The sequence below is a fragment of the Cololabis saira genome, chromosome 12 (genome assembly GCF_033807715.1).
Source record: "Cololabis saira isolate AMF1-May2022 chromosome 12, fColSai1.1, whole genome shotgun sequence".
NCBI lineage: Eukaryota > Metazoa > Chordata > Actinopteri > Beloniformes > Belonidae > Cololabis > Cololabis saira.
The window spans coordinates 28,872,869-28,893,525 of NC_084598.1; the positions used below are offsets into that span (position 1 = coordinate 28,872,869).

Here is a 20,657-nt window from a genome sequence, read left to right on the forward strand (position 1 = left end):
ACAACAGCAGCGTTTCACTAAATGACAACCTGATCTGTGAACTCCACGATGGTGGTGGTGACCTCTGACCCGTTGGGCTGAGTCTCCGTCCTCACATCGGTTTTCCTGACGGCCGGCGTGGGCATGAGGTCGCTGGCCTCCCTGCTCAGCGGCGCGGCGGCGGAGACGCGACCGCCGTCTCTGTGCGACCGATCTCTGTCCACCGACGACGACACCGGCACGGACCTCTTTGGTTTTTTGGGAACGACAGGCTTTGAAACAAGGAATTAAAAAAAACATTTTCTTGTATCACTAAATGCTTATTACTGTGTAACAAGATCCAATGTACAGTTTGAATGATATATTTTTTTTTTGTTAAATACAAAGTATGACACTTCCACTGTTCTATTTTCAGAGGTGTCAAAAGTATTCACATTCATTACTCAGGTAGAAGTATAGATACTAGAGTTTAAAAATACTCCTGTAAAAGTTGAAGTATCAACTCAAGTTTTTTACCCAAGTGAAAGTATAAAAGTACTGGTTTCAAAACTACTTAAAGTATAAAAGTAAAAGTAATGTAAGGGGGAAAAAGCCATTGGGACAAAAGCCATTGAAAATGAATGTATCTTAGTATAATGCAAATATATTAAAGAAGCATATATGTGTACTATTGAGCATTAACATGTGTTTCAGAGAGCAGCAGATATGATGACTAGTTGCCTATAAGTATTGTAATGGTGCAAAAAGTCAAACTTCAGGCATGTTATCATTTATCCTAACCTTTATTGGAATGTACATCCAAGTTTAGTTGCAGGAATCTGAGGGAACGGATGTAAGAACAAAACTGGACAAGAACATCTGAAACAACCACAACCAAATTCACTCTATCCGGATGGAGCAATTTAATTGGATAGTTTTTTTTAAAGGCCGAAATGAAATAGAGTAACAAGGCTGTTTTTAAAATGTAAGGAGTAAAAAGTACAGATAATTGCGTGAAAATGTAAGGAGTAAAAGTAAAAAGTCGTCTGAAAAATAATTACTCCAGTGAAGTATAGATAACCAAAATTTCTACTTAAAGGAGCTTGAGGCCGGATTGTGGCAAGATTTATGAAAAAAATCCGTATACATTTTAAGTTTTCTAGTAATAATGTCAGATGAAGCATTCCAAACCCAAAAGAATGAGCCCTCTAGTGTATCTCTCCTTTGCCTTGAACAGGCTGTGTGCTGCAAAATGTGCTGCAATTCGGTCCCGAATTTCCCGCGCTGGGCTGCGGATGTGACGTCACATGACGCTGCATGTGCGTTCTCCCCGTTCTCCCGTGCCGGCTTCACTGTTGGCTGCAGTACCCCCGACGGCCGTCGTGGTGAAGGGTGGCGCTAGAGAGTCTCATTTCTTAAAAGGAGCCTCATGCTCCTTTAAATACAAAGTATGACACTTCCACTGTTCTATTTTTAAGTTCCTTCCACATAAACTCGATCAACATCTCAACGGAAACGCCAGAGGCAGCCAACAAAGCTTGCATTAAGTCATCAGCACCTCTGTTTTGTGGCCTGTCATCACTTTGTGGCGGCACATTGAGGTGTGATGCACACCTTCCATTTGCTTCAACAGTAGCGGCAAATATGATAAAACATGGACAACGATGATTTCAGATATTTAAACTTTGGTCTACCTGGCCTTCAGGCCGCTTGACCTCCGGTCGAACTTCTTCCGGCTGCACGGGTTTGGCCGGCGGGCTGCCGCTGGCTCCTCTGCACAGAGGGGCCGGCATGGGGGGTGGAGGGGGTTCAGACGGGCCCTCCTGCTGGAGCAGGTCGATCCCCATGCACAGTCCCCGGTCGGGTGACAACTCCCTCTCTCCCAGCTCGGTCATACCCCTGGAGAACTCCTCCATGCCCGTCTGCAGGTCTGTGAGGACAGTGAAATCCACTTCGGCCTCCAGGCTGGACGTAGAACTGACTGTGATGCTGGAGCATTTGCGCTCGATGCCCAGGTGGGTTTCCCTCGGGTACAGGATGTCATGATCCTGGTCGTCCTCGGACACCGAGCCGAGACGTCTCTCCCACAGGTCCCTCTGCACAGAAGAGGATTGATCAGAATGTTCCCTGCCAGAATATCCACGTTTCCATATTCTTCATAAATACAAGGTTCGGGTATTTCTACCAAGGAAAACAATGATATCCACATATCTGTGAGGGACAAAAATCTGTACATCTGTAAGGGCAGTTAATGAAATCAAACATGTGAAAATGGAGAAAATTATCAGAAGATTAGTGTGAACTTGAAACCATTTCATAATACAAATAATTGGACCAATCAGCCACTGTCACTCCACAGGGCAGCGTGGGCAACCATCCAAAGTCTCTCCAAGAACAAAGTGCAATCATCCGCAAGGATGCAAAAGCATCGAAGGAATCTTTCCCTTCCCCTGATGTTCATGTGCATGAGTCCTCCATCAGGAGAAGACTGAACATCACTGGTGTTTTAGGGAGAAAGCAGCTGCTTTCCAAAAATAACAGCGCTGTCGGCAGTTTGCCGGTAAAAAACAAAAAAACCCTGTAAAGCTCAGTCCTAAAACGGAGCTTTCTTTATTTAAAAATGAGCTGAATTCTTCCAGAAACGAAAAGCTCTTATTCAACCACAAGAGCATTTTCATATCTAATACATGGCAGTGAAAGTATCATGGTCTGGATCTGTTTGCAGCAGAGAGCAAGTCATGACACATGACGACCACTGAAACCAAATCACACCACCATGAACCGTCGTGAAATGAATAAAGCGAACGCCGTGGAATCTCCGAGTCAAAGTCCAGGACTTAATCCAAAACACATAAAAATGTGTTAAAAATGGTCCAAAGTGTCATTGGAGACGTTACTACAGGATACCAGATATCGAAAACAAAGGTTCACACTCAAACACATCAAACACATCTATGAGTTGTTATATTTTTTGAGTCTCTTCTATTTAATCTCAGTCAGAATAAATAATAACATAAGCATATCTGTCATTTACACACCCATTAGTTTCATACCATGTTTGCCTTATCAATCACATTGATTTACTGGGTCATTTCGGTAGATGAAAGAATTCTCTTTTGAGTTATTTCCTCTTGATCAAATATCCATCTCCAGATACTGAATTGGCTACAGTGAGATGTTTTTCTCCATTTCATTATCTATTTGAAAGAAGCGTGCTGATCATGCTGAATGCCCTGAAGAAAATGTGTTTAAATGCTAAATTAAAGAAAGAAAAATACTCACCGAGGCTTCACTGAGAGGCTCCTCGTGAATCGCAGGTGTGGGAGGTGTTTCCTGCAGAAGAGCAAAAACAAAAAGCAGGTAAAAGTCAGACAATTTCCTCCCGGAAAAGCTAAGTGCACGGAGAAGAGAGCTTTATGTTCTCGTCGCTGCTTTGATGCGAATTTCTGTTTGTGGCAAAGCGCAACTGACAGAATAATTTAGAAACCAATGTTCTAAACTCAAAGCTTTCAAGTTAATTGCTTCTGCAGTGCACTGGGTAAAGTTTCTATTTATAAAATGAGGACTCATAATCCTTTATAAATACAGGGCTTATGCAATACATTGGTAAACTCGCATCTGAAGATTTCCAGAGACTCCACATATCAATGCTGTTGTTTGCATGCACGTAGGGAACAATTAACAGGTTGACATCATTAAAAATGACTGCAAGTGCAATGGTAATGCCATGCACTGAAAGGTTCCATTTTTCAATATCCCCTTACAGGGGGAAAGGTATTTATATGTGGAAATGCAGCATAAAGTAGGAATGCCTCAGCCCTGAAGAGATTTGGCAGCTCTGCAGCCTGTGATTACTCCAAATCGCCTTTTTCATTTTCTGCTGTAGCTACAGAGGTGCCAAGGTAGAACACTCGGTTCAAATGCCCTTCACAGCCATTTACAAAAGGGGATATAAATTATGTGAGAAAGGAGGTTTCAAAGAAAAATGGTGGAAAGGTCTTGCGCTCCTTGCAACAGCGGCCACCTTTTACTCTGTGAGGATGTTGGAAGGAGAGACCGGGTGTTAAGGTGACGAGATAAGGCGGGATAAAGAGGACACCTGAAGCTTAAGCAATGGGAACCTTGCTTAAAAAAAAAAAAAAAAAGGCCCCACGGTGTTCTGAAATGGCCAAGCAGATGTCAAGCTTTGCAGAGGAAACGAGGGAAAGCAAAACGCTCCGGGGCCCATGGACGTGAATTGAGTCGGTCAATGGTGCGATGCAAAGGAACGTGAACTTTTGCTTTCTCATGAACAGCCACATGGGTGTTGAGGTATACACACGTGTGTAATGTTGGGAGGTGGGGGGGGGGGGGGTTGTGTGTGTTTAGATGGTGAAAACAAGATCTGCTCCGCATCGCCTGAAGCTCATGCAATGTGTTTACTTTCCCATGATGGACAAACAGGTTAAGGGGCAGACGGTTTACCGCTTGCTTCCTCTTGGCTGTTTCTTGGATGGGGGTCCTGTAGTGGATGTGGCTGCTGTCCGTGTTGCCCGCTCGGTCCCGGGACCAGTGGGTTTTCAGAGGAAGACTGCGAGGGGGTGCTGTGGAAAATTTAGAGCCGAACTCCGAGACGTTCTGGAAATGATCTTCGTGCGGCACGCCGCCTCTCGTCCACTGGTCCCTGCCGTCTCTGAGCTCCTGCTGCGGAAATGACTCATGAGTCTGCTGACGAAGTTGCGTTTGCTCCTGATGCCACGCTGAAGACTGAGGTACAGAACTGTCGTCCCATCGGCCTCCCGACTCGCAGGACGGTTTCGTCATCCGCGCCTCCCCGGCCTCACCATCAGACTGGCTCTGACTCCGAGCATTTACAACATCTTTGTCCTCTTTATTCAGGGACTTCTTTGATCTCTGCGGCTTAAGAGGGACTATTTTAGTGACTTCTGAATGAGAGTAAGCACTTTTTTTGCAATCTGTATCTCCCATGGGGCCCGGGTCTTTCATTTTCCGAGTGTCTGAATGCCTTGTACTGCTCTCACCTTTAGCCCCGCCACCCTTAGAGTAAAAGTCCCCACCTTGAGAGTCCAAGTTCTTGGGTCTCTGCTGATACTGATAGTTCTTGATGTCTTTGTTTATTGTACTCGTCCGTGTGTCAGGTGGAAAGCCATACCCCTTTTCATTGAAAACGTTCCTCGCTAATACAGGATCAAGATGGCCATTAGTAGCGGCTGTGTTATCAGTCTCGTTCATGTCCCTCCGTCCCGCTGCTGTAATTACAGCTTTTGAAGATTCCCAGGATGCGCGGCCATTGTTCAGAACTCCTTCAGTCCAAGATGTCGCTGCAAAGGCGTCCGTGCCCACAGAAGAGGGCTTACTCTTTTCTGCTTTAGAGCAAGACTCCATTGTTCCCTCATAAGCATCTTGCTTGTCTATGAATTTGGCACCACTGGTTGCCTATGTTGACAGAGTAGACAGTTGCATTAGCCTGACCAGATACACTGCTGTTCTGTGGGTGATATCACTGTAAACCTGCATCATTACTGTCTGATTAGTCAGAAAACACATTACCTGGGGGGCCTTTCACTGTGCAAACTTTCAAAATGTGCTTTGGCTTAATTCAATCATAGTTTTGATATTGGGTGAATAAAATAATACACTGTGCCATTCAGTGCCACCTCATTGGATACTTCCTCTTGTGTGTCATAGTTTTTCTTTGGGGGGAAAAAGTATTTTGGGAAAGAGGTTATTAAGTTCATAACACCTTGAGTTTTAGAAGTGAAGCTCTACTGAATACTTTTAACATCCATGGCGCTCCGAGGATAAAATGTCTTTCTCATGATCAAAGTAATCGTTTTCTACCTTAAAAGGTACCTTCAATGATTTTATAACACAACCTGTTTTCTGTGGAGGACCAGGGGAACATAAAAATATGAATGAATAAATGGGATTGCAAATTCATAAATAAAGCCATAAATAAGCGTGTAAAGCATTTTCTTTTTTCACATATTAAAAGGCTTTTTTTTAAGGATTCATCTAATTAATCATTTATTCATTATTGACTAATGCAATTTGAAAATCCATCTGAAAATGCATTTTAAAAAGACAAATAAATTATTTAATGGCTACACCAATCAGAAGGCTTTGTTGCCCTCAAGGACCGGATTTTAATATTTTAACTGGCTTTTCTTTGCCCAAGGCCCGCAGTGCCGAAGTTTAACGCTGGAGGTAAAAAGAGACGCTGGACAAAGAAGGTCAGTAATTTTGCAAATCTAACTTCGAAAAGGATTTGAGAATTCAGCAGAGAAGAGGAAACACTCGTGAGAACTTGTGGGAAATTCTGAAAGGAAAATGTACCCTTGAACGAATTTGTAAATTAAATAATTTATTTCTCTTTTTGAAAATCCATTTTCAAATATCTTTAAAACATTTTTTTTTTATTTCAGTTAAATTGTTTCTTTAGGGAGTCATTAATTCATTTGATATCTGAGTCAGTAATCTTGATTCTCAAAATACTTTCATTACCGTTTTATAGACTCCAAGTTTTCTACCTCTTTTAGCCATTTATTTTGTTTTGCAGGGTAAAATATTTTGCGTCATAAAATATTTAGTTAGGATTTGTTTCGTCTAAGGGGATTCTTTCTTTTTTATATTCAAATGTTATTTCTCTTCATCTCTGTATTGACTTTTCCTTTTTCTTTGGGGTTATCGAGTTTTTCATCCTAATCAACTTTATTCCTGAACTGATGTTTTTCTTCTCTCTGTAAAATGTTACATTTACTCAGTTTTATATAAAACGTAATATTCAGTTTAATTACATTTAATTGTATTTATAAAGCATCTATTACTAAACAAATAGTGTCCTGATGCTTTCCATCTTTTCTTTTTCTTTTTCTTTTTTTACATTAAGAAAAACCTTAAATGTGTAAATGTTTTTTGGGGGGAGGGGTTCTTAATATTTATATGATTGATGTAAAATATTAAATTAATATTGAATGTCTAATGGCAGGTTATCTTCAGGGTGTCATGGGTGTTTAAAAGTGTCAATTCAATCCAGTGAATTCAGCTTTGTTGGCCGCACTTCAAAAATCCAAAGCCACAAATGTATTTCAGTAGAGATTTAGGATTTTTCCAAGGTCACATGACCTCACCGGGAACATATTTTGAGTTGGCAGGAAATGAACCCAATGCTGCTGTAGAGGGAGATACAGCTACAGCAGCATCGTAAGTATCACAGACACGATTAGATTCTTACAGTTCTACGTTCAGGGGTCCCTCCAGGAGGAGTGGTGGAGGAGACGCGTCTCTCCCGCTGGGACATCTTGCTGTTCGGCTGCTTCAGAGCTCTCTTCAGTTCGTTGATGCTGGCCTGATGCTTTTGTAAAACATCCTCTGGCTTGTCCAAGAACTGCTACTCACACAGGACAGAGAACATCAGGGACATAAATTAACATGACTTCAAAAGCTATGTAGTGTTATAATTGTGTCTAAAATTGATCTAGACTTGTATCTCAGTCCAAATTAACCAACATGGCAGTCTGCTGTCTGAATAAGTTAAAGGTTGAACCGACAACAAAGGTCTCACTGATAATCAGAGGTGGACTTTTACCTCTTTGTTGCATTATTTTGTTAAAGCTAAATAAACAAAAAAAAAGGCCTTTTAGATTTTTGGAAGTTCATAAATCAGTGTAAAAGTCTAAAATGATGTGTTAAGTATTTTATTTTAAAGTATCACGGTTTTTTATTGACAAAAAAACAATCTTAAGTAGATAAAATTAAGTATAACGTAAGTGAAGTCTGATAATATTCACTGATCAGCACCTCGAAAACAAAATAAAACTTAAACTGACAAACATTTTTGAAACTAGATTGATTTTGAATATAACTATGTCTCAAATAATTATCTAACACTATTGAGCTCTAAGAACAACCTGCCGCCGCCGTTCCCCAGCTGGTCTTTCCTATAAATGTGGGAGTTTGGCCTCGGCCTCTGACTGCTACGGATCGCCCGTGGCATGTTTACTTCATTCAACACCTGTTTCACGCATGAACAACCTTCTCTGTAACCTTATTTGCATCAAATGTCAGAATGTCAAAGATGAAATCAAAACAAAGGTCGACATCTGTTTGTATGTGGTGTTTTTTTCTGCCGTTCCACTGCCAGAAGATGATCATACAATACATAGGATAAATAATTTTTTTAAGTATTTTGTGTCTACTTTTTCTATGTGTATGTCCTTTTCGAGCCTTGTGGCCCATAGAGCCGGTGTTTATCTCCGGTTTCTGTAGCGCAAACGAACAGGTGGTAACCACCCCCAGGATAGGACGCTAGTCTATCGCTGGATACTTCCCCTAGCAAAGCTAGGTACCCATTCATACACCTGGGTGAAGTGAGGAAAGGCATCTTAAAAGCAAAGTAAAGCATCTTTCCCAAAGTGACGCCAGGGCCAGGGTTCGAACCCACGACCTTTGGATAATTAGCCCGAAGCCCCAACCACTAGGCCACTCTGCTCCCTACTTTTTCTACACTGTATTTATTTATTAAATTGGATTTGTATTGGAGCTGTACTGCTGTCCACATCATACTTATGGAAAAGGAAATTATATTTGTTGGTTTCTTTAACAAGTTACATACACTCCCTTTTACCACAATTGTAATTGCTGTCATAAGTAGTTGTTTATTTTATGTTAGTTTAGTTACTGTTTAATGACCTGCACTGCATTAATAAAGATGCATGAATATAAAAAACAGCATACCTGGGTCGCATTTTATGGCCCCTCTATATAGCTACTTGTTTTGAAAAACAGAAGGATTTGTGTCTGTGCACTGGTGAAGAGATGGATAAACTACTCTTGCACTTGGTTGTAAATGTTGTCCATGACAGCACTGGATATGACAAAATGTGCCACCCTGAGGCAAGTTTGTGTACTTATTTTTCATGCCGTCGCCACAGTCAGCAGATTTCATACATATTACTTGATTTACGTCTGAATCCGTGTCAATTTGTTGTTAAGTCAGCTTAAAGGAGCATGAGGCAGGATTGAGGAAGGATTTATGAAAAAAATTCGTATACGTTTTAAGTTTTCTAGTAATAATGTCAGATGAAGCGTTCCAAACCAAAAAGAATGAGCCCTCTAGTGTAGCTCTCCGTTGCCTTGAACAGGCTGTGTGCTGCAAAATGTGCTGCAATTCCGGACCGGAATTTCCCGCGCTGTCCTGCGGATGTGACGTCAAATGACGCTGCATGCGCGTTCTCGGCGGCGCACGAGTAAACATTGGATACGCGTTTGAGTCATTGAGGCAGCTTCAACTTGAATTGGGACTGAAAACAGATGCTGACATGGCTCATTTCCTACTGACCAGGTAAGATAACATTGTAAGTCATATTTAGAGCTTGATTTGAAAATCACATGAGATTACACGTGCCGGCTTCGCTGTTGGCTGCAGGAACCCCGACAGTCGTCGTGGCGCTAATGAGTCTCATTTCTTATTCTTGCCTCATGCTCCTTTAATCTAATTAACACTTTGTTCATGATTATTTAAGACACTTTTTTCACATCTTCTTTGTAAGGATTACTAATTAATAGTTACTAGTAGTAACCTATATTGAACTGAGACTAGTAGGGTATTTTTATGGGAACCGGTGGTGAAATTCCCCCAGAGCGTCACATGCTGACAGTGATGCGTTTCTAGCAGTAGCTAACCGGACCGGCAGGTGCACATGTGAATACGACAGCACAGAACACCTGATGAGGTTCATACGCAGCGCATGCCAAGAAGAGGACAGGCAGTACCTCCTGTTTGGGCCGAAGAGGGACCAGATCCTTGTCCAACAGATGAGGTGGGGCGAGTGAGATGAAGTGAACGGTTTAGAGCAAAGCAGGAGGTTGAGAGTTTGAGGGAGAGGGAGGAGAACGGAAGCGTGCAGAGACAAAGAGGTAAAATGCTGCAGGTGAGTCAAAAAAGGCAGGCGGCCAGACCGACATACAAGAAACAGTTGAAACCATCGCGGGAGGGGGGCAGGGGGGCTCGGGACTGAGACTGTTCAGCTGAATAATGTTCTGCCAAGAAGACGGGGACAATCCACTTCAGTGTCAGCCAAATGATAATTAATGCAGTCTTTTTTATTTTTTCTTGACTGATTCTAAATGCTTGGATGAGGATTAATCCCATACTTCTTCACTGAAAGACTGATGAGAACACAACAAAACAACTCGTCCTCTAGGATACTAATGCAATCCCAATATTTCCTGCGATATACAAAACACAATCACACACACCGGCAAATGGGACTGATAAATAAAAGAAGCAACAGCATATATCGATGAGGCAGTTTGGGAGGAAAAAATTACTTTTAAGTAAATTTGTAAATGATGAAAGATGTTTTGCCTGCGTGGGATTTATCAACTGGGGACCCACTAATTCTCTACATTATCAACACAGATTAGGGACCATCTGTTTATCCTGTTATCAACAATCAGTCCCTTTAATATCACACAGAGACACTGTCACAGACACATGCTGCTGAATGTGTGCCGTCAGCTAAAAACACCAAGTTAATTGACGTTTTGGTATTTTAAGTAATTCTGCTTGTGTTCTAGTCCCAATAATTATTCAAATTCAATGTGGATTTCCAGTGAAGCATTCTTCTGAAGATCAATTCATGCCATTTCCACGGATTATACTTTGTGGAATCCTGGAAATAGTGGCATGAATAGAGAAAACGTTTCCTCAGACAAACAATAAAACGACACAAACTTCGTGCTTGGACACAGAATACTAGCGCATGACCTAAAACCACACAGGCGTGCACAAAAGGTCCACGGCCAAAGTACCTCTGGCTTTGAGTCTAGAGGCGAGCCTGCCTCCTCACCCTGCAGGAGAGGACGAGGTAAGGGGCAGAAATGCACGAAAAAGAGAGGTGAGGTTAGCGAGGAGTGTTAACAGCAGCAGGAATAAAAGAGATTTGTTAGAAGGAAGGTGTTGGGTTAAAAAAATATCTGCAGCAGAGAAGTCAGCTTGGGAAGATTTTAGGAAATGTTAAGTAGAGAGAACTTAAACTGGCAAGTTTTATAAATCTGCTGAGAATATGAGATATGAGGCCAAGTTAGAGTAACAGAAGGATGATGATTACTATCTTTGGTAAAAATGAACGTGAAAAAGAACGATTTCAAGTATAATTCATGTGGGATTTTTCTGACTTGGGGTGCAAAAATGGAGGTATACTCGCCTTCAAATTACAATATTTCTGTTAACAGCTGAGGGTTCATTTTTAATGTTACTGTTGACTGGTAGTTGTTGATAAAAATGTGAGTAAACTCCACAAAGAGCGCTGGGTTCTGCATCCAGAGCTGGGATAAAAACAACTACTCTCTTTACCTTGAGCTCCAAGGTCCTGATGGGCGTTGAAATTGTCTTCCTCTGATCTTGTCCTTCGTAATGCTCCTCATCCTGATCGCCATACAGGTCATGGTCCTTGTCCTGGTAGGAATACTGATCGTGCTCCAGGTCTAAGCTGCCCTCCTGGTCCAGATCTTCTCTCGACATGAACTGCGTGCGATCACTGGAGCTCCTCTGTGACAGCTGGTCCATACTATCACCAAGAGCTGAAGCTGGGGAATGAATGAGGGGGGGTGATAGGACAATAAGACACTTGGAGGGTTGCTTTAAGGGGTTTTTGTAATGGAATATGACATCAGCAAAGGTGAGTGAACCTCCATGTGGACAATCAAAGATTCTTCCCCCGTACCTCCATCTATGCTTCGAGGCAGCAGGTACCGCTTGCTAACGGAGCGATCGAACTGTGGGGCCGGCCTGTCGATCAGCGCGCTGGCCTGTCTGGTCTGCGCCTGCGTCCGTCCACTGTAGCGGAACTTGGAGCCGATCACCAGGAAGCCCTTGGGAGGCGGCTCCGGGGAAACCAACCTGGAGAGAGGCTTCCATTTATGAACACCTACCACAGATATTCACTATATCTTCACAGGAAGTTTAGTGGGAAGTACAATGTCATGTTAGTTTCTACCTTCATATTGAGGATAAAAACACCTCTATGTTTTGGACGTGTTAAAGGGGACCTATTATGGCATCTAATACCTATTTTAAACGGGCCTTGAATGTCTTAAAAACAAGCTTTTGATTGTTTTTGCTAAATAAATTAGAAATTCAGCCTCTGAGCCATGTCTTTATCATCCCATTCTCTAACCTCATTATCTATGCAGGATTCTGAGGGGGCGGGAAGGCTATGATAATGAGGCACTGTGCTGATTGGCTGCCTGAATGATGCGATACACCGCTACGAAAAAATCTCGGAAGCTCCGGCTGGTGGAGTTAGTTGTGGTTTCAAGCATCGCTCCATCGTTACGTAATGACCGGAGCAGAATCTGAACGGCTCGTAGATCCACATCACACTGGACGGCTGATCCGGGCGGCTGTACAGACACTGCAGAATTTGGTTGCTTTCCTCCTTCTCTGAGTTGGCAGGCTGAGAGGAGACCACTTTATATATGTTAAAGCAAGAAAAAAACGTGTTTTTCATAATAGGTCCCATTTAAATAAAAGAGGGTAGACGCTAAAGACATCCGCTGAAACCGCTTTGATGTTAATTTTACTCTTAACGGTTCAACGGTTTGAACATGAGGCCGTATTAGTTATAATTTGTAATCGTGGCAAAAAGCTAATCAGTAAGATGTTTCCAGGATAAGACTCCGAAAAAGAAATGGACAACTTAATAATAATAATAATTCTTTTAAAGTGGGGCTCTATTAAGCACTTAGGGCAAGAAACTAACTATTCCAGGGTGGATAGTGATCGCAGCGCTCTGAGTTTGGAGAATCACAGAGAAATTCTGGTCACAGTGGACATAAATCACCCTGTTAATGTCCTAAGTGCCCATGGATTCATATCCCCATGAGAGGCAGGCTGAGTGCGGGCTGGTCATATTTGATCAAAATGAATGTAAATAATATCAATTAGCATCATAGGTTAGCATAAATTAAGCCAGCCAGGCTGAAACAACTACCTAGCAGTGACTGAACTAAGGTGGATGTGTTCCAGCTTCCAGCTGCTCGTTCTGCTCTTTTGCAACATGATGCTGTGCAGTAGGACTGAGAAAGAGGCTTCAAAAGCACTCTTCAAAAACACTTGTGTGATTTGTCCAGTTTTTCTCGTACAGTCTACATTACTGATTCTGTTATATATGCATCTCCACTTTCCTGTATAACTAGCAACTTTGACTATGAAGGTCGTAAACAAATTAGGAAAATGCTTCATTATAACTGTAGTTGCCTTTTTGTAGCACTTTTTTTTTCAATTATGCTTTTTATTGTTTCCTTCACAGACATTCATCACAACAGTCTAATGCATCCACAGATGTATAATCAGAGCAGCAAAAATATACGAATAAAGAGGTATATAAGCCTTTTTGTAGCACTTGAAATGTACCGGGGGTGCCATAACTCTTGCATACACTGGATCACTTCTTTTTTCAAGATAATTTCAAGAAAAAAAAGAAAAAGAAAATCTTTTCAGAAGTTTCACCAATTAAATCCTAGGAATGAAACACCTCTATCGTGAGTTCTACATGAAGTGGTAAGAGTTCATGCAAGGTGAACGGGTTCAGTGCAGAGAGAGTGCTTCTGTCAGCGTATCTGAGTCCTACCTGAAGAAGGTGTGGTGCTCAATGCAGACCTTCCACAAACGCTTCGAGGCCCGATGGTTGGGCAGCTTGAAGCCTATGGTGCTCTCGAACTGTTCGTACTGAGTGGTGAGGGAAAGCGGTGGAAGTCGAGGTGATGGAAGCGTCGGGGGAGGGGGGTGGGTGAAGAAAAAAGGAGAGTGAAGGAATCAAGTGCTGGGAAAGTTGGAAATTTGGCAGCAGGGTGAATTGTGTTTACACAGCAGAAATGGGAAAATCAATGTTTTTACTGTTTACTCACGGAAATCTGTGCCTTCATCCCCTGCAGTTGTGTCAGGTTGATTTTCCATTTCTAACTAACCTATAAATTAATCGTTCATGCACACACTCCATCAGAGGTTCAGTGGTGTGAAGAGATGAAAAATGCTCACAGATCAATAAGCTATTAACAATAATCGGTCTTTAAAGACCAGGAGTAGTCTCCTCGTAAGAGGAACTTAACTATAGTGAGACAAAACTATGGTGGGGATAGTGTTGAATAAAAGTGCTTTAAAGTGCAACGATGAAGCTCCAGGCCGATTTAAAGTGACAGCTGACTTAAGAGGATAGATATGCAGGCCAGGTGAATGTACTCAGTGGTATTTGTATTCATTATAAAGATGTCAGTGTCAGTTTGATAGTAGACAAAGCACACTTCTTAAATCCTTAAGGCTTAAGAATGAGGGAAAATCCTAATAATGACTTTTAAAAGAAAAACACTCGCCAAAGATGTCACACAGCTAGTAGCAGATAAATCCCACTTCGGCACATGAAGTAACATTTATTTTGCTTGGGGCAACTCAAGAGAAAGTGTGATGTAATTTTATGAACTGCGAGACCAAGAAATAGAAATGTGAAGTTGGATCTGGAAGAATTTGTTCTTTATTCTATATTTGACAACTTTACCAGAGTGACTGCAAGCTCTTCTCTGAGCTTTTTTATGCAGTATTTGTGCAGTGAGCTGTATGCGCTACAGAAATAACAATCCTGGTGTTTTATTTACCTCTCCGGGACGGATCTTGATGTAGAAGTTACTTCTTTTATAAGAGATCTTGAGGATTTTGGGCCATGCAAAGCGATTGATCCTGAGGCGGTCGCGGTAGATGAGCAGTCCATTGGCACTCACACCGAGCATTATGTCTATTCCTTCTGAATCCTAGTGAAGGCAAGCAACAAAACATCAAAAAGTATGTGAAAAATAACTGAGAAACAAAAAACAGTGAGAGATAAATAGTATGAGATGGAAGACTTGGAATATTAGTTACTCACCTTAGCGTGATGCAAGTCAACGCCATACATGGAGAGCTTTTTTGCATTTTCAAGAAAGTTCATCTCTGCTTCTGCTGGACTCATCCCTCTACAGAAGAGGAACCACAAGGGATGATGCAATTCTTATCGCTTCTTCCTATTCAAGAAATGTCATGCTTCTTTAACTAACCTGTAATTACGATGTAGCTCCATAACTCTCTCCTCCAGCTCTCGCGTCTGGCTGGGAGCAAAATGAAATTCATTGACATAGTCTGGGCCATGTTCCTCTGGGTCGTAGTCTCCCAGTTCAGCCTGGACGGTGTAGGAGCCCAGAAGGGCATGAGTGACGAATGAGCAGGGGAGACGACCGGACAGGATGTCGTCCCTCAGCTGCAGGCACAAATAGTACCTGTAGAAATACGGTGGAAGGAGAGATGCAGTTGACATTCCACTTTAAAAAAAAAAAAGGTAGAGTCCACATTAGGGGTGGGCAAAAATATCGATATGGCAATATATCGTGATACTTTTCCAGCCGATTCAATATCGATATTCAAAATTTGAATATCGATTTTTATTTTTTATTTTTTTTTTTATTTATTTATTTATTTTTTTATTTAATTTTTTTATCCCCGATCTTTTTCCCATTATATCACCCAGTGCTCCTACCTAAGTGACAGTCCTGGGCATTGCCACTCTCTACCAACACTGGGAGGGCCCTGCACTGAGCTCAGGTTTTATTTCACGTTTTATTTCATTTTATAATTTATTTTTTATATAACACAATTGCCTGTCCTTAAAAAATGAAAAATAATGGATTTATATCTATACTGACTGATCACTGTGCCTGTCCTTGGTTTTAGTACCATCTTTCTTGTGTTTATTATCATTTGCCAAATAATTAAAGCAACCTCATACTAAATTTAATGTTAATTTCATATGATGTAAATAATATGAAAAACATATACAAATATGTTGTAACTTTAGCTTGTATAGTTATAATAAAACATTGTTTTGACTCAGTTTGTCCCATGAATTGTCACTATAATCTGATGAACGTGCAACTCGGATTTTAAGATCCATCACTATCATCTGATGTACATATATACAACTTGGATTTTAAGATGTGTAATGCATTTTTAAATTTTTCGGTGAACTATGTAGAATATAATAATCGGGATATCGCATAATCGGGATATCGCAATGTGTATCGTATCGTGGCTCAAGTATCGTGATGCGTATCGTATCGTGAGGTCCTTCCCAATACCCACACCTAGTCCACATTATCAGATCCAGCTGCTGGATTTGGTCTTAGATTTAATCGCTGAGTAAGGATTTTGGTCATGTTGAGGATTTGGCTCTAGGGAGACGGTAACTGTCATAGTTCCAGCCAATGAACTTGAACACTTTGTCAAAGTCCCCAGTTTACTTGTGTACCAATCAGGCAGAAATGTGATTAATTGTTTACTGGTTTGACGAAGACACGCAGGAAACACACACACCGCCAAGTGTCGCCATGACACTGCTGCAAGAGCAGGGTGCAGCGATTTAACCTACTCAACAAGAGCTTGTGATAATCATATTTATGTAAGCAGTTCAGAGAAGTGGCGTAAACAATACCACCCTCTCCAACTTGTCTCAAGACTTCATTGATTTCCTAATGCACAATGCTCTGACCACCCCGTAATATAAAAAGGAAGTTAAAAGATTGTGGCTCATGTTACTGAATGGATTTATGTCCCTGACGTACTCATCCAACGATCAGAGGTGTCAAATGATATGGATGACCGAGCTGAGATTTTTGTGAAAAAATAACAACAAAAAACCTTTTAGGCATTTAGGATCATCCTCAAACCAAACGTCAGCTGTTCTCTGGCTATAGCCCTCATGAAAACTAAAAGAGTCCATTTATATACCTGGTTCATTAAAGGTCAGGGTTTCGCAAGGGTTAGACTAATGCCTAAATAAAGAAATAAACAGAACGGAAACCTTGTTATGATCCATCTAAAATCCAACAAAGCATGGAGGACATGAAAGCATCTAAATCAAATCTTGAAATAAATCAAATCTTAGAACATGTGGCTCCATTCATACGAGAACATTCAGATTGATGCCAGACCAGTGTTTCTGGTCCTGAAACGTCATTTATAAGGATGCGTTAGTTGTTTTCCTGCTTCAAGAGAAAGGAACGGCTCATTAGCAGACTTGTTCAGACCTTGATGAGGTGAACCACTCATCTGAATCAAGTCTGTTGGAGCAGAGAAACATCTAGAGCCTGCAGGGTCGTGGTGCGGGAGGACCAGGATTGATAAACACCAACATGGGGAAAGCAGTCGGGGCGGCTGAAGGTGACCTTAATGTGCAGGTAAAGGCAGTCTTCTGCCAAGCGTACTGATAAGCAAACCGGACTTGAATTAAACTTTAAAAAGTACCAACAGAAAATCACTTGTTCATATATTTTTATCCAGCGCTACATACTATTTAATATTCATCTATTTATTATTCACTGAATGCCAATTTGAGTCCAATACCGTGACTGTAAGTAAAGTGCAAAAGCCTTTTTATGCTAAAAATGCGCCAAAAAAAAAAAACAACCCAAAAGAAACAAATCTCTTTCTTTGGGATGAACTCAGTTTTGTTGTAATCAGACGTACCTGGTGATGTCTTCGATGAGTACAGACGGGTCTGGAGGGTAAAACTTGACAGAAAACCCAAAATTCCAGGAACCAACTGTGAACAAACCACCAGCAAGGTTGTCTTGTGAGGGATAATAAGAAAGTGGATTCCTCACACTTTTGGTGCGCATGCATGAATGGTGAATGTGCAGCACTTACCCCGAATTTGCTTCTTAATCTCTTTGGAAGGATCCAGCCAGTTCTGATAATGGAAGGTAGAGGGTAGAGGGTGTTCAGATACAGATCCAGAAAAGATTTTAGAACACTTTTTTAAACGTGTACCTCTCCAACTACTCAATGTTGAATGTCATGGTGTTGAGTTTTATTTTTGTTCCCTTTTTATTTTGAAAGTCTGTGTCCTTGCGTTTTCATTATAAATTTGACTTCCCTTGTTCCCATCTGCCCTGATTTCCTCCCTGATGGTCCGTACGGTTTTGTTCCTCGTGTGTTCAGTTTCCTTGGGTTCTCCGTGTTTGTACCTGTGTGTGTTTGTGGGTTTCTGGGTTTTTTGGTCTGTCCTGAGTTCTGTTTTGAGTTTGATTCCTTTGGTCTTCTTGCATTTCATTGCTTTCAATTACTTTTTTCAACTTTACCTGACGCCTCCTCTCTTATGTTTGGGTCCTGCTTCCACTGTACAATCTCCCGTGACGATTGAAACCCTAAGAAATCCGTTCTATCAGCCTCAACACTGAATGAAACAAAACTGGAGCTAGAAATGTAAGCAGATTCAAACTCTGTCAAGTTAATGTCACTAGAGCTTTTAGGGTAAATCATGTACACAATCTTTGATAATGTCATGCTGCCTAATCACATTTTAAAATGTTGGGGGCCATGTAAGTCACTCTTACGATATAAATGGTTTAATGACTTTTAAAAGAGCAATCAAAGTCTCTTTGCTCTGTAATTGGAGAAACTAGATAGTTAGATATGATGCTCAGCTGGAAGGCTGGCTGACATCTGGTCTGAAATCAAAGAGAAAATCCAAAGAAAACAGAAAATAATCTTTTGAAAGCAGATAAAAAAAAACAACTACTAAGTTATTTTTCAGTATATAATTAGTTTGACCTCTAAAAGCTGTAAAAAGAGTAAACAACGTCATCTCTCATCTTTTTAATGGTTGCTTTAATACCAAGCTAAGAGAAAAAGTTAATTTTCTCACAGCTCAAGGATTCATCGGCTACGATGACTAAAACATGTCGGAGAACAACTTTCATTCCATATTAGTATTCTTAAAAAGGGAGTAGTGGTTCTTATTTTGTATAGTTTTTTTTGCATTTCATTATTTTTCTAAAAGAGAAAATTGACTCTCTTTTTTTGTTTTTCAATTTTACAGTTATTTATTCCTAAACTATGGCTCCGTAGTAAAACATTGCTAGGGTAATATTCAAGACGGGGTATAAGTTCCAACAGGTTCAGCCCAAGGTCAGACCCACGGACTGTAAAAAACAATGGAGGAAGCTTTAGGTCACATGACCCAGTGGTTTGGAAGAGCCGTTTTGAAGCCTCTTTTTCTTCCTACAGGGCACAGCCACACTGTTCTAGAAGCCAACAGGAACATGCCCACCGTAACTCCATCCAAAATTAGCTGCTACGAGATCCTTCAGCGGATCCCCGCCGAAATATCTCCAGAGCTGCCAGCAGACTTCATAGCAGAACATACAGTTACACATGTTCTCACCTGTGAAATGAAGAATTCCTGCCACGTTTAGCCGATGCTGGTTTATTACGAACAACTGGTCACTAAGCGTAGTAGCATGGCAGTAACGGATATGATAAAGGAGTAGGGCTGGGCGATATATCGAGATTTTAATATATATCGATATATTTTCAAATGCGATATGGTACGAGACAATATCGTTTATATCGATTTAAAAAAAAAAAAAACATTTTTTTTTTTTTTTTTTTTTTTTATTTTGATATAGCTTATTTTGTGACTAATTGACTTGAATGTTTTATTTGAGAGTTGCACAAATGTTTTGTTATTTGCACAACTGTCAACCTCAGTGGAAAAGTCTGCCTGTCACTGTCTACATTGTATTAATTGTACAGTGTATTTTAATTTAATTGTTTTGCAGGAAAGGGATATTTGTTTTATTTTATTCAAGAAGCATTTTTATTCTATATATGCAGGCAGTTTATTTTTATTTCATTTGTTTTATACATTTTGATATTGTGCAGATCTCTGTTAAATAAGGTACCTGTGTGACATTTGGCACGAGGCTTTGTATTAAAACTGACTGTTTTTTTAAGGGTTTGCCTCAGAAAAAATGAAGCTAACAGAGATGCTATGCTATAATGCTTTGGGGGAAACCCCAATTAAGGCACAGAAAAAATATCGATATATATCGAGTATCGCCATTTAGCTAGAAAATATCGAGATATGACTTTTGGTCCATATCGCCCAGCCCTATAAAGGAGTGATAGTGACTTGACATTGGGTGAGTCAACTGTGAATCAATCATATTAGAAATACATTCCAAAGATTGAGACTAAAACAGTTTTTAGAACCAGGCTATAAATATGTTTATTTCTGCTCCAACGTCGGACAATTTAACATGGGAGTCAATAGTGACTGACCCGCTTTTAGAGCCGGCCTCGGGCAGCCAGTCGAGGATCTGCAACCAATCTCAACCCGGAAGTTAGATGGTTGGCGCGTGGTCAGGCCTTATAACGCTGAGAGAAATTCGATAATCACAGAGCCAAATCACTACGCTACACTACAGGCTTCAGTTACTGAAACCTCATGTAGTTTGAAGGAAAAAAAAAGGCTCATTTGGAAAGGTTGCCCAGGGGAAAGCCTCCTCTTACATTGCAGCATGGCTTAGGTTGGCAAAGCTGAATCCAAACAAACCACAAGGCTTCTGGAAACAGTCTTTTGGACGGACTAAGCCGTATTTGAGATATTTCACCATAATGCACAGTGCAAAGTTGCTGAAAACAAAACACAGCACATGACAAACACCTCATATCCACGATTTGAGGCATAGAGGAAGAAGACTGATTATTTTGACTTATTTCACAGCTGTCGCAGCCTAATGTGAAGCCATCTGACAACTAAAACTTGACTTAAACTGGGTCATCCAACAGAGACATGATCTCATGAAAAAGAAGGAAAAGGAAAAGAAGC

General features: G+C 40.9%; 1 protein-coding gene across 3 annotated transcripts in view; it reads right to left on the reverse strand.

Moving 5' to 3' along the window:
- The window catches only part of si:dkey-178k16.1 (band 4.1-like protein 1), a 55,067-nt gene that overhangs the window by 6,267 nt on the left and 28,143 nt on the right, over positions 1-20,657 (reverse strand). Inside the window, exons 5-19 of one of the 3 annotated variants that reach the window (XM_061736432.1) lie at positions 17,690-17,732; positions 17,510-17,585; positions 15,049-15,267; positions 14,880-14,967; positions 14,614-14,766; positions 13,596-13,693; positions 11,688-11,863; positions 11,318-11,550; positions 10,774-10,812; positions 9,733-9,762; positions 7,193-7,348; positions 4,423-5,394; positions 3,241-3,291; positions 1,653-2,054; positions 30-251 (exon numbers count right to left, since the gene is read on the reverse strand). In XM_061736432.1, coding sequence (XP_061592416.1) covers positions 30-251; positions 1,653-2,054; positions 3,241-3,291; positions 4,423-5,394; positions 7,193-7,348; positions 9,733-9,762; positions 10,774-10,812; positions 11,318-11,550; positions 11,688-11,863; positions 13,596-13,693; positions 14,614-14,766; positions 14,880-14,967; positions 15,049-15,267; positions 17,510-17,585; positions 17,690-17,732 — 2,958 coding nt within the window. The remainder of the gene's footprint in view (positions 1-29; positions 252-1,652; positions 2,055-3,240; positions 3,292-4,422; positions 5,395-7,192; positions 7,349-9,732; positions 9,763-10,773; positions 10,813-11,317; positions 11,551-11,687; positions 11,864-13,595; positions 13,694-14,613; positions 14,767-14,879; positions 14,968-15,048; positions 15,268-17,509; positions 17,586-17,689; positions 17,733-20,657) is intronic. The other 2 variants (XM_061736433.1, XM_061736434.1) reach the window with 2 other exon arrangements.